This window comes from Vipera berus (assembly GCF_964194415.1).
Source record: "Vipera berus genome assembly, chromosome: 3".
NCBI classification, from domain to species: Eukaryota; Metazoa; Chordata; class Lepidosauria; order Squamata; family Viperidae; genus Vipera; species Vipera berus.
In genome coordinates this window covers 48890054-48901100 of record NC_138204.1, presented here as the reverse complement: position 1 = coordinate 48901100, position 11047 = coordinate 48890054, and the positions used below count along the sequence as shown (strand labels likewise).

General features: G+C 40.8%; 1 protein-coding gene across 1 annotated transcript in view; it reads right to left on the bottom strand.

The window, feature by feature from the left end:
* Positions 1-200: 200 nt before the first annotated feature.
* The window catches only part of LOC308666566 (triggering receptor expressed on myeloid cells 2-like), a gene marked incomplete at its 5' end in the record, with an annotated part of 68822 nt that continues 57975 nt past the window's right edge, over positions 201-11047 (bottom strand). The window contains 5 exons of the mRNA XM_081325458.1: positions 201-888; positions 1781-1950; positions 3296-3350; positions 3815-4159; positions 4805-4853. Of these exons, the coding sequence (XP_081181584.1) occupies positions 797-888; positions 1781-1950; positions 3296-3350; positions 3815-4159; positions 4805-4853 (711 nt within the window). The 3' untranslated portion in view covers positions 201-796. The remainder of the gene's footprint in view (positions 889-1780; positions 1951-3295; positions 3351-3814; positions 4160-4804; positions 4854-11047) is intronic.

Below are 11047 nucleotides of genomic sequence, written 5' to 3'. Positions count from 1 at the left end.
AATTATAATTCTTGTGACACCCTGTTAGAAACATATTCTTAATTTAATTATTACTTACATTTTTGTGGATTACAGGCTGCTTCTGGGTTGGAGACAGTTTGCTCTATATACCCAGAAAAAAACGATTCAGAGATCAGAATTGGAAATTCCATTTTTATTTTTTCGTGCTGAATTCTTGGTGATGTGTACGTTCTGTTGCAACCTCTTATTTTTCTATGCCATCCTTTGTTATGATAGTAACAGTGGAGAGAAAGAGAAAGGCTATATTTATTCTTACATGTTCAATTTGCTCATCAAGATATGGTGTGATTAAGGGGGACTCCAAGCACCTGATTTGGATTCTTTCTCATCCTGCCTTTGGACTTCACCCTTGGGGACTGATCTATGAATTTTTACTTCTCCTTCTATCAAATTCACTCATGCTGGTTCTTTCCTGTTACATTGGAAACAGGAACAGGCAGGAGAGTAATAAAATGAAATGAGCAGAGGGACACCTAAAGCCAATGGCTTATAGGAATTATTTTTTTAAAAAAACAGCAAAAATATGCTAGTATACTGAAACTACTTTTAAAACAATAGTTTTAATTTTACCACAGAGATTTAGAAAAAAGATTGAAAAAAGAAATATTGTAAAAATCCAGAATCCAAAAGCAACACTGGCCAATGAGTCATTTGAAGAACTCGTGACCTGCAGTTGGATGCATGGTTTTAAAGTCCTGACTCATTGCTTCAGTGTCTGCATTAAAAATGGCACAGAAATTTCATCTAGAATGGCAAGAACTTCTGAAACAAGTTCTCAGTATCTGTTCAGTTCTTCTTGCTTCTGGTAATAATTAACATGACAATAGGAGCCAGTAAGTTCTCTATTTCTGAGAACTTCTGAGGTACCTAGAAGAAACAATAAATTTGAGTTGGAGCTGGCTTCAAAACACAAGCAAAGTAAATGTTCAGTCAAGGAGTCACAGTAGAGGCAGTCCTTTGCAAAACTATGAGATCTTTTATTCTTTCCAGGTTGATCGCTTTTCTAAAGTAACTGAAAATGGGCTCTAGAATTCTAGGATGTTACTGGAAATATGAAAATTGTTAAACTCTATAGCAGGGGTCCCCAACCCCCAGTCCATGGACTGGTACCAGGCTGCAGCATGCCAGCAACTGGTCTACACAAACCAGCAAAGCCCCATCCATGGGATGCAGGCAGCACTCAAAACTACACACTCTCCGGTCCATGGAAAAACCTTTCTCCATGGAACCGGTCCCTGGTGCTCAAAAGGTTGGGGACCTCTGGTCTACAGGTTCACTAGGTAGCACTTCTTGGTAGTGGAACTCAAGAAACCTCTGTTTTGCAAGCATCAAATGCCTATTTGAGCACTTCTTCTCTCATAATTTTCAGCCTTGCATATAAAATGATTATATTGTGATCCACAATATAATCATTTTATATGCACACTCATTTATTTTTCTACATAAGGCATCTTGTTTGTTATAAGCGGCTTTCAGTTTCCCATATTCAGAAGTACTACTTCACATTGCATAGATGTAGGTGATGGAACTCATACCACAAAATGGCTTTAATGGTTATTAGGCAAATTTAGAAGAAATTAAGGGTATCAGTGAGTGATGAGTGCCATGCATTGCCTAAATCAGAGCTAGACTGCAGTAGGAGAATGTTATTGGTTTCCTGTATTGCCTGTGGGATTTCTAAAAGCCTCTGGTTGCCTGTTAGGCTAGATAAGGTTTGGTTTAATCCCGTAGGACACTTTTTATGTCCTTATGCTATCACCTGTGATGATTGGGAGGTGAAAATGCTGGTTTTCTCCTCTGCTCTCATTCCCAGTAGTTCTCTTCTTCTTGCTTCTGGCAACAATTAGGATAATAACAGCAACCAGAAATTTGAAACCAAGAAAGCCAGCCGCCAGGAAAGTGAGATTAATTCCAGCATTTGAAGGAGAGCTTTGAGAAAACACAAATAAAATATATATGAATTAGGTAATGTAGAATGAAAATGTTTATTTTATAAAGGGGGGCTTGTTTGTCCCATTTGACCAAACATTTCTGGCTTATATTCAGAATTATGAAGCTCAGTTGAGTGGGGATTGCTGCTCTTTCAAAGGTGAGATTACTTATAAATTCCCTCAATGATAACTTCTCATCTCTGGGGCTGGGGGTCAACAAAATTAAAAGGACAGCTGTGACCATATAATTGAAGCCTCATCCCTTATTGCGTGTAAAAACGAGCAACTCTCTAATCATGTAATCTGAACTACTTTACTGCCTTACCCTTTTTTTGATCCTTCTACAGATGTTCCTGCCCTGTCCTGCATTTCAGAATATGCATGCAGTTAATGCTAAGAATACTCAAAGGTAGAGAATGCGCTATCATTTGTACTTTGGAGATGTGCATCTCTATTTTTATTTTAGATTTATCCTCAGTCTGGCTGGGGAATTCTGGGAGTTGAAGTCCACACATCTTAAAGTTGCCAAGGCTGAGAAACACAGATTTAGAGTTATGAGGCACTTTCTTCTTCCTTGATTGTGATGTGTACCAAAGTCTGCTCTATCAATTTTTCTTTGTTTAATGTTATTTCTGGCTGAAATTTTTAAAAGAATCCTTCCTTGCCAAGAGTTTGGATTTTCAAAAGGTTGAAAATCTATCTTTATGGGTTGGAAACATACAGCCTGAGGACCAGATGAGACAGGATGTCATCAGACCAGAAGGTTATGATTGGATTCCTCCCAGTCAAGTTTGGTCTCAGAGAGAGTAAAAAAAATATGATAACAGTCTCTGTGCAATCAAAGCCACATTCCTTTTAACGTGGGTGGGTGTGGTATGCACAACTTAAATAAAAAGGGGCTTTGACTGAATGGTCATGACTGCTACCTGCCATTTCTTTCTTGCTTGCTTGCTGAAATTCCTGTGACAATTTCCAACAATGTGGAGCAGTGGGGGCAAAAAACCAAATTGCCCCATGCCCGCCACATATATATCACAATATTTTTAAAAGCTCTCTTTCTTCCAGATAGGGCTTCACAGCAGGAACTAATTCCCACTGGGGGGAAAAAAGTAGCTTCAAAAAAGAGACTGAAGCAAAAGGCACCATCCAGCCTCTGCTTCAAAACCTATAACAAAGCAAGAGCCTCACTTTCTGTGTCACTCTGATCTACTGTAATGCAAATCAGACCACTGTGAAATTCTTTCTAATATTCAGTTAAATCCCTCCTTTCTCTAATCCAAGCCTATTAATGTTGAATTGCACACTCTAGTGCAGAATGGGAAAAAAAGAACATATAGTCTTACCCGGAGATGCTGTGAAGGATTCTGTGTGTCTCTTGTGCACTACGGTTCTCTATATCTGTTGGCAAAAATGCAGCAATGCATATTTAAGTCAGTAAGAATAAATGTAATAAACAGATCATTGAACAAGATTAATTGTTCTAAATAGTGGGTACAGTTCAACTGAAAGGGAATATGTGTTAAAGAAGAAATTCCCCAGGCCTCCCACCTCCATTTTCTTGGGCACAGGGCTTCCCCTTCGACTCTACTTCTCCATCCTGAAATATACACAAAGACTCACAAACTCCATTCTTCTACAGACACTCTAGCTTTTCCTTTCTCTCTTCATTCCTATCTTTGCATAACACAGGGATGGGGAACTATGGCCCTTTTATAACTTGTGGACTTCAACTCCCAGAATTCCTGAGCCAGCCACACCACCTCTGGCATAACAGTTTAAATCTTAATTGAAACCAGAGTTTTATAACCACAAATCCAATTATTTGATGATGGGACAGAACAGGTTTAGGACTAAAGACTTACTTGTCAGAACATTCACCTTGACCTTCTGCAAGGTCTTCACAGTCCCCAAGAAGTGTGTCATACATTGATACCAACCAGCATCCTGTTTCTGGAGTGGGTTGATGGTTACCATGAGCAACCCTTCCTTGATATTGTCAGCAATGGCAGTGGTGCCATTTCTTCTCTTGAGGAAGGGCAGCCAAAAACGTCGGGCACTGACAACATGCTGGCACGTTGCCTCACTGATGTGCTTACACCAACTTTTCTCTCTCCACTGGTTCTTCTGAGGACTATAGGAGCAATTGATGGAAATGGGTTCCCCTTCAACACCAGAAACCTCTGTAATTTTCTCAGCTGTGTACACTTCTTGAAAAAGAAAGATAGCATAGTTTGGTTCCAATCTTCTATTTTTGTCCAGAGGGGCAATTAGCCTGCAATTCTTGAATCACATCATTCACAGTCTCATATAGATCCATACATCTAGAACAGTAATGTGTTCAGGTTTTGTGTTCAGGTTTTTTCCACAGTCAACAATCACTACACTGAATTTCTTTCTGATCTCCCCTTTTACTAATCCCTCCCTTTTTTCCTCCTTTTGAATATTCTTCTTTCTCCTAACAATAGTCTATGCATCTTCTGTGGTCCATGAAATCTGATGGCAAAATCAGTTTTCAATTTAATATTAATATGTAGGAAAAAGAGCATTGAAAGTGATTCCTCCTATTCTGCCCTTACATGATTCACATCTTAATCATCTTTCCATAACTTTATCACTTATATTCAAAATTATAAAAATATTCAGTCTGCCCAGCTGGAGGAACTTGTTAATCACTTAGTATAATGCTTACTGAGTTGAGACATAATATAATAATTTTAAAAAAACTGTTTAAAAAACTGTCACGAGCAGAAAGCCCTTTTAGTATTTAGTGGACTCATTCATACAATGCATTGAACAATAATGTGTAGCCAGCTAACCATGTTTCCAACCAATACTGAAAGGCAATTTCCTACCTGACAAGAAGACCAGGAAGATGAGATACAAAAGCTTCTTCATGTTTCCCTGGAAAATCAAGAGGTGCAAATTAAAACAGAAAAGAGACACTTGTACCAGACAAATAGTTTGCTTTACTAGACACAAGGGTTGAAGAAGAGGAACTTACGTTGCTCCCTGTTGTGGATTAAGCAATGCACCACCCGAAAAAAGTCTGGTATTTGCTAAAAATGTGAACATCAGCAGTGATGAGGGACTGCTATATCAGGGAAAGAAAACTTGATGATCATCAAAGGTGACTGTCAACTACAAACCATTCATGCCCAAATCTGGAGTCTCCCTGATTAACATGTAATTACTAATAAGTATACAGCTTGCCACTAGGAATGTTAACGGGCAGTCAAATGTGACACACACAAGCACTAAAATCCAGAGATTTACAACATAATCCTACATTTGAAACATAATTTTTGTGATATCAGGTCAGTAAGAAGTCTCCAGTGTCTTGCTGGCTACTGGCCGGCACAATCTATATGAAGCCAAAAGAGATATTTGCATTTCCTTGTCATTTTTCTTAAAAACAAATAAACAATAATTTTTTCCTACTATGTCCAATGAGTGGGAACTCCTTTGGATCAGCTCTGGAATTGGTTTAACTGTATTTTGGATTTAGGATCCAGTGAAGGCTGGAAGTATTGTAGGAACAGAAAGATCCCCAGTGCCTACTCAATCTTGACCTAATGCCAGCCCTGGATAAAATGTTAGCAATTCTATGTATTATGCTGAGTTCTCATGTTAAATCAGTGTTTTGTACACTTTGATTGGAAATAGGCAGAATTAAAAGAGATGATCACACATTTTACAGAACATTTTACTAAACAAATGTACTCAACTAAATTCACTGCCAGGAGTTTGATTCTGACCGGCTTAAGGTTGACTCAACCTTCCATCCTTCTGTGGTCAATCAAATAAGGAGCCAGATTGTTGGGGGCAATATGTTGACTCTACAGCTTAGAAAGGGCTGTAAAGTACTATGAAGCAGTATATAAGTGTTATTGCTATTTGTTTACATAGTTTCAAATAAGTGATCCTGTGGTATGGACTGTATAATCTAATGGTGTTGTATAAGGTAACCACTGTTGCAAACAAAATCTTAAAAATAATCCGATCTGCATACTTTTAGATATTTTAGATAGGAATGGTCATTGTCTATTCTTTTTACACTGCATTTTCTTCTGACTTTATGCTTGTAATTCCTCCTCTATGTGTGTATGTACCGTATTTTCCGGCGTATAAGACGACTTTTTAAGCCATGAAAATCACCTCAAAAGTTGGGGGGTCGTCTTATACGCCGGGTCGTCTTATATGTCGGAAAAAAACCTTCGGATCTTTTCTCTTTTCTGCTGGGCGGTGGGATCGCTGGGTGAATGGAGGTAGGCATGGCGACCCGTGGTAAAGCGGCTGACGGCGAACAGGTGATGGAGGGCAAACTCTTGTCAGCTTCTGGGGCGGCTACTGTAGCTGCCGCCGTTGCTCTCTCTAGGACTGGCCGTGCTAGCGCCTCCAATGCTGGCTGACAGGTCCCTGATGAGAGGAGCGGGACTAGCCCGCGCCCGTCGTCTTGGGCAGCCGCTGCCGGGGGTGACTTCGTCGTCCTTCCCCAGCGACAGGAAGTTTTCTCGAGTTCCTTGCCGCCGCCATGGCTGCCGTCAGAGGCGCCCTGCTCGACCGTAGGAAGGGAGAGCCTTTGCTCCCGCCGAGGCACCGCCTGACTCGCGCTGACCAGAAGAATTGCTTGCCCGGTCACGGAGTGTGGAACTGAGAGCAGCAGCGCAGCAGGCGAGAGAGCTCAGAGGAAAGAAGGTGAGGCGCCCCTTTGGCGGGAAAGGAGCAAAGCTGGGCCAATCACCAATCAATCAATAGGGAGGGCCTCGCGCCCGCCGGACTCACCTGTCACCAGCACCGCTCTCCCCCCCGCGGGGATGCGCTTCCGCCGGACGGTGCTGGCCGAGACGAGCCAGCAGGCAGCCGCCGTGAGCGCGGCGCTGAGGGGCAGTGGCAGGACGGCCCAGCGCCTGCAGGACGGCCAGCAGCGCCACGCGCAGCAGCAGCCGCCGGCTCAGCAACAGGTCCGAGCGCAGGAGCCGCACCGCCAGGCTGCCAAGGAAAAGCAGCCACACCGAGAGGCTGCACGCCCAGTCCAGCTCCATGAGGGGCAGGGCGGGAAGCCGGCCGGGAAGAGGGACCGGGAGCCCGGGCCGAGTGCGCCTCGGCCCACGGTGAGAGGGAAGCGGCACATGAAAAAGAGGCTGCGGGCGGAGCTGCCCCGCCCTGCGCCGAATGGGAGAAGTTCAAGGCCTGTGGGGGAAGCAGGAGGGGCGCCGGCCGTGGCGGGGTGGCAGCTGCCCTCTGGCGCTGCCTGCCGCCCAGGAAACGCTGCGCCTCGTGGCCGGCAGAAGCGCGGGAGCAGCGGGAGGGCCGGCAGGGCCAGTCGGGCCTTCGCCTCCTCTGCGACGGACAGGGAGGGCAGGGCATGTAAGTATTTTCTGGCGTATAAGACAAAAAACCTTGAAAAACGTCTTAAAAGTAGGGGGTCGTCTTATACGCCGGAAAATACGGTATATGACAGCTGGGGCTAGACCTTCATTCCTCTGATGAAATGGACATCTGTTCACAAAACCTATGCTATAAGTTTATGCCACAGAGTAGACCACAACTACTGTTTTGCAAATTAGTAAGCTAAATAGATATTTGAGTGCTTTCTTTAATTTTGCTATGATGACTAAGCCTGGGAATTGGGTTATTGAAAATGAATCCAATTACTTCAGAACTTTGACAGAAGTCCAGATTCAGGCTAGATTCATTTCATTGCTTGGCTTCTTTAAGGCAAAACAAATCTCATTATAGGAAATATCCCAAATCAGCCATAATGCCTGTGACCTTAGCAACAGTCACTTCCTATGTATATTTTGGCCTGTTTCCTTGGTGAGTAGGCTGTAGTCTTAGTTCCTCTTCTTTTATTCTCAAATCCTTACCTTCTATTTGCATGTTTAGTAGCTCCTCCTGTCTGCTTCTCATTGCAAGTTATTTTTATTCCTATACTTATGTTTTTTTTCTTATTTTCCACTTGCCATATCTTACACCTAGTTGAGATATGTTTCAGGAGAAAGTCCTATATTCGCCAGTTCTTCAAAGAACATAAACTGAGAACATGCTTTATTATGGAAAATTATTCTTCCAATTAAAGATAAAGAAGCAAAGCAGAACCATGTCTGAAACTTGCCATCCACAGCTTGGATGGAAATTCAGCAGGAAAAGATTCTAGGGCACAATCTTCCTGATACCCTGCAATGTCTGTATTTCAGCTTGAACTGCAAGGATACTTTCTATCTCTGTATAAATTAATACGTCACAATAGTATACAAGTCTATATTTGTCTTCTTTTTTATTACCCATTTTCTCTTGGGGAGGATAATGCTTATATGATTATCATTAACAGTGTCTATCATCCGGGATTTAGGGCATCCATATTGGAGGAACCATTAAGATCCCCATATAGCCAGTATATTGCCAGTACTTGACAGATCTTCAGTTCTAGCTGTACATCTTTTACTCTCGGAGGAGATTTCATTTTATAATTTCTGATGTTGAAGAGTCTTCCCATTCTGCCTCTTTATGTCCTTTTAAAGATATTCAGTGATCCCAAGTTTTTATCCGTCAGAGAAAAAGATCCCATTGCATGTGGAAATTGATTATTATGTAAATTGTTCGTTGCTTTCCCTTATTTTTTTTCTTTCAATTTTGCAATATTATTTTAGGATTGTTGTCCTCGGTGTATTTTCAGTGAATAAGCTGCCCCATAAATGAAAAGATGCCTTTGATTTGGATGTACTGAGTTTGAGCTAGAGAAGTTTATTTCTGACCTATTAACTGGACAGTCCCTCAGGTGGCATGGTTGGGCACAGTGATTTTTTCCTGATTCCATTTCCCTCCTTGAAGCCTCCAGCATCACCTTCTGGAGCATTCTTCAACCCTGCTGTGTAAATTGCCAAGGACAAAGAGGCTGCTTGGGAACTGGACATTGATAGATTGTCTTCTTTCCTTGTATCCCAAGAGGGAGCTTGGTTTGCATAATTCTGGAAACAGCCCTTTTTCTCATTTGGGTAATTTCCTATCCCTTTCCAAATAATTTATATCAATACAGCTGTCTTTTTTCACAGTAACAGCACTGGGAGATGATTGGGTGGAAAATCACTCCAAGAGAGCAATCAAACCAGCCGTAGAGGCGCAAAATATTGAACTGAAATTTAACCAGCTCTGAAATATAAGGCAGCCTTATTAATATTAGCAGATCAGAAAATAATTCTCACAAAATTAAGACTAACCATGGAACTGAGAATAGTGTTATATCAATCATTTCTGTCAGTGTTAAAAGAAGCAATTTTGGAGCCTAAGGTTTGAGCCTAAATTTTAAAAAGTCTCATCAAGTTAAGCTGAAGTTCTACTGACCTTTTATTTTATTATCATTTGTCGCATGGTCAGCCAGATATTTAGACTGAATTTGGCATTTTTATCCATCTATTAAGTCTTTCCGAAGGACCTGGGATAGACAGACATTGTTGTTTGATGCTGTTAAAAGTATTGTTGCAGGATGTATAAGCTTTTGCAACTGACTGGTGATTTTGTCAATGCCAGTGGTGTTCAAGTGGTGCTCCTGATGTTTTGGGATTGTACCCAAGGTACCTATTAACATTGATTCTAACTTTGCTTTCTTTTGTCACAGTCATTCCACTTCTATTTGCAGGTCTTTGTACTTTGTGACTTTCTCCAGTTCTTTTTCTTCTGTTCTGCTGTCTGCAGTATCCACTATTCAGACTTTTTGCCTTTCTTATCAATACTTGTTAAGTCTGGGGTGTTATGTGGCAAGTGCTTTGTTTGAATTTTAAGGTCCCAGTGCATCTTAACTTTTTTATTTTCTTTTTTTTATTGAAAAGTTTTACAGTACATTTTATATATAACAAAACACAACAAAACCCCTCCCAACCCCCTCCCCTCTTCCCAACCCTCCCCAACACCTCCCTCCCTCCCCCTCCACCCTCCCCGACTTCCCAGAGCTAAATACAAGGTATAAAAGTAGAAACAATCATAATTTACCATATGCAAACAACAATAAACTATTGAATCTATCGCACTTTAACTCTTATAAAATGACTACAAGCAATATAAATATCACATCAGTACTTATACAAATGCTAAATGAAACTTTTTAGTCCCATTAACTTTTTTATTTTCTATTACTTTGTCTATATTGTGATCCCACCTGTTCTTGCTTGCAGGCAAATGATATTTATTTAAGATTTTCAAATTCACAATTGTTGCTACTTTTTCATGCCATTGTAGTCAGTCTGTGTGACTTTTTTGCAGCAGCTAACTAGGTGGTCCCCTGTTTGTTTAACTTCTTTGCAGATTCTGCCTCTGCAAAGAGGGTGAAGAAATAGAAGAGTATTTAGTTAGGTGCTACAAGATGATTATGCAAACTGAGCACGAACAACGGCACGAAAAGGTAGCAATAATGGTACATTGGAAGATTTGCAAGGAATACCGTGAGCAAGAACTGATAGGATATTATTATTATTACAATATTTTATTCATTTATCATATTTATATAGTTACCCATTTCACAAAAAAGCAATTCTAGGTGGTGCACAATAAAACAATTGCAAAATCAAAATATTTAAAAAACAATTACAAATAAGATAGTAGAGAAAAATTGATACTAAAGCAGTGCAGCCATCTTGTTTAGATCACCATTTCCTTGAGCCTGCTAACACAGCCATGTTTTGAGGAACTTTCAGAAAATGTGGTTTTCTGTTTGAAAATTGGTGAGTGAGAAGATTTCTCCTATAATATGCTTTTTGGAGGCTTCTTGTATGACTTTTGGAGGCAGTAGGATCATTGTGTGCTTCCAGATGTTGTATATTGTTTTCTAGCAGTATTACAACTGACTGATAAGAGCTTCTTTGAAGTTTTGCAACATTTTCCTTTCACCTTTCTGTCTGACCAGGGCCAGGAGGAAAGTACTTCCAGATAGAACATTTTGTAGTCACCGCCTTCTTTTTCTGTTTTGAAAATTCTGGTCAGTGATTACCCCTTCACAGGTTAATCTTCAATAATCTTCAGTGCCCATTTACACTTATTTTAAAAAAGTTGCACTGCCGTGCAGCTGCATATCCATTCATTAGATATATTTAAAGGAACATGAA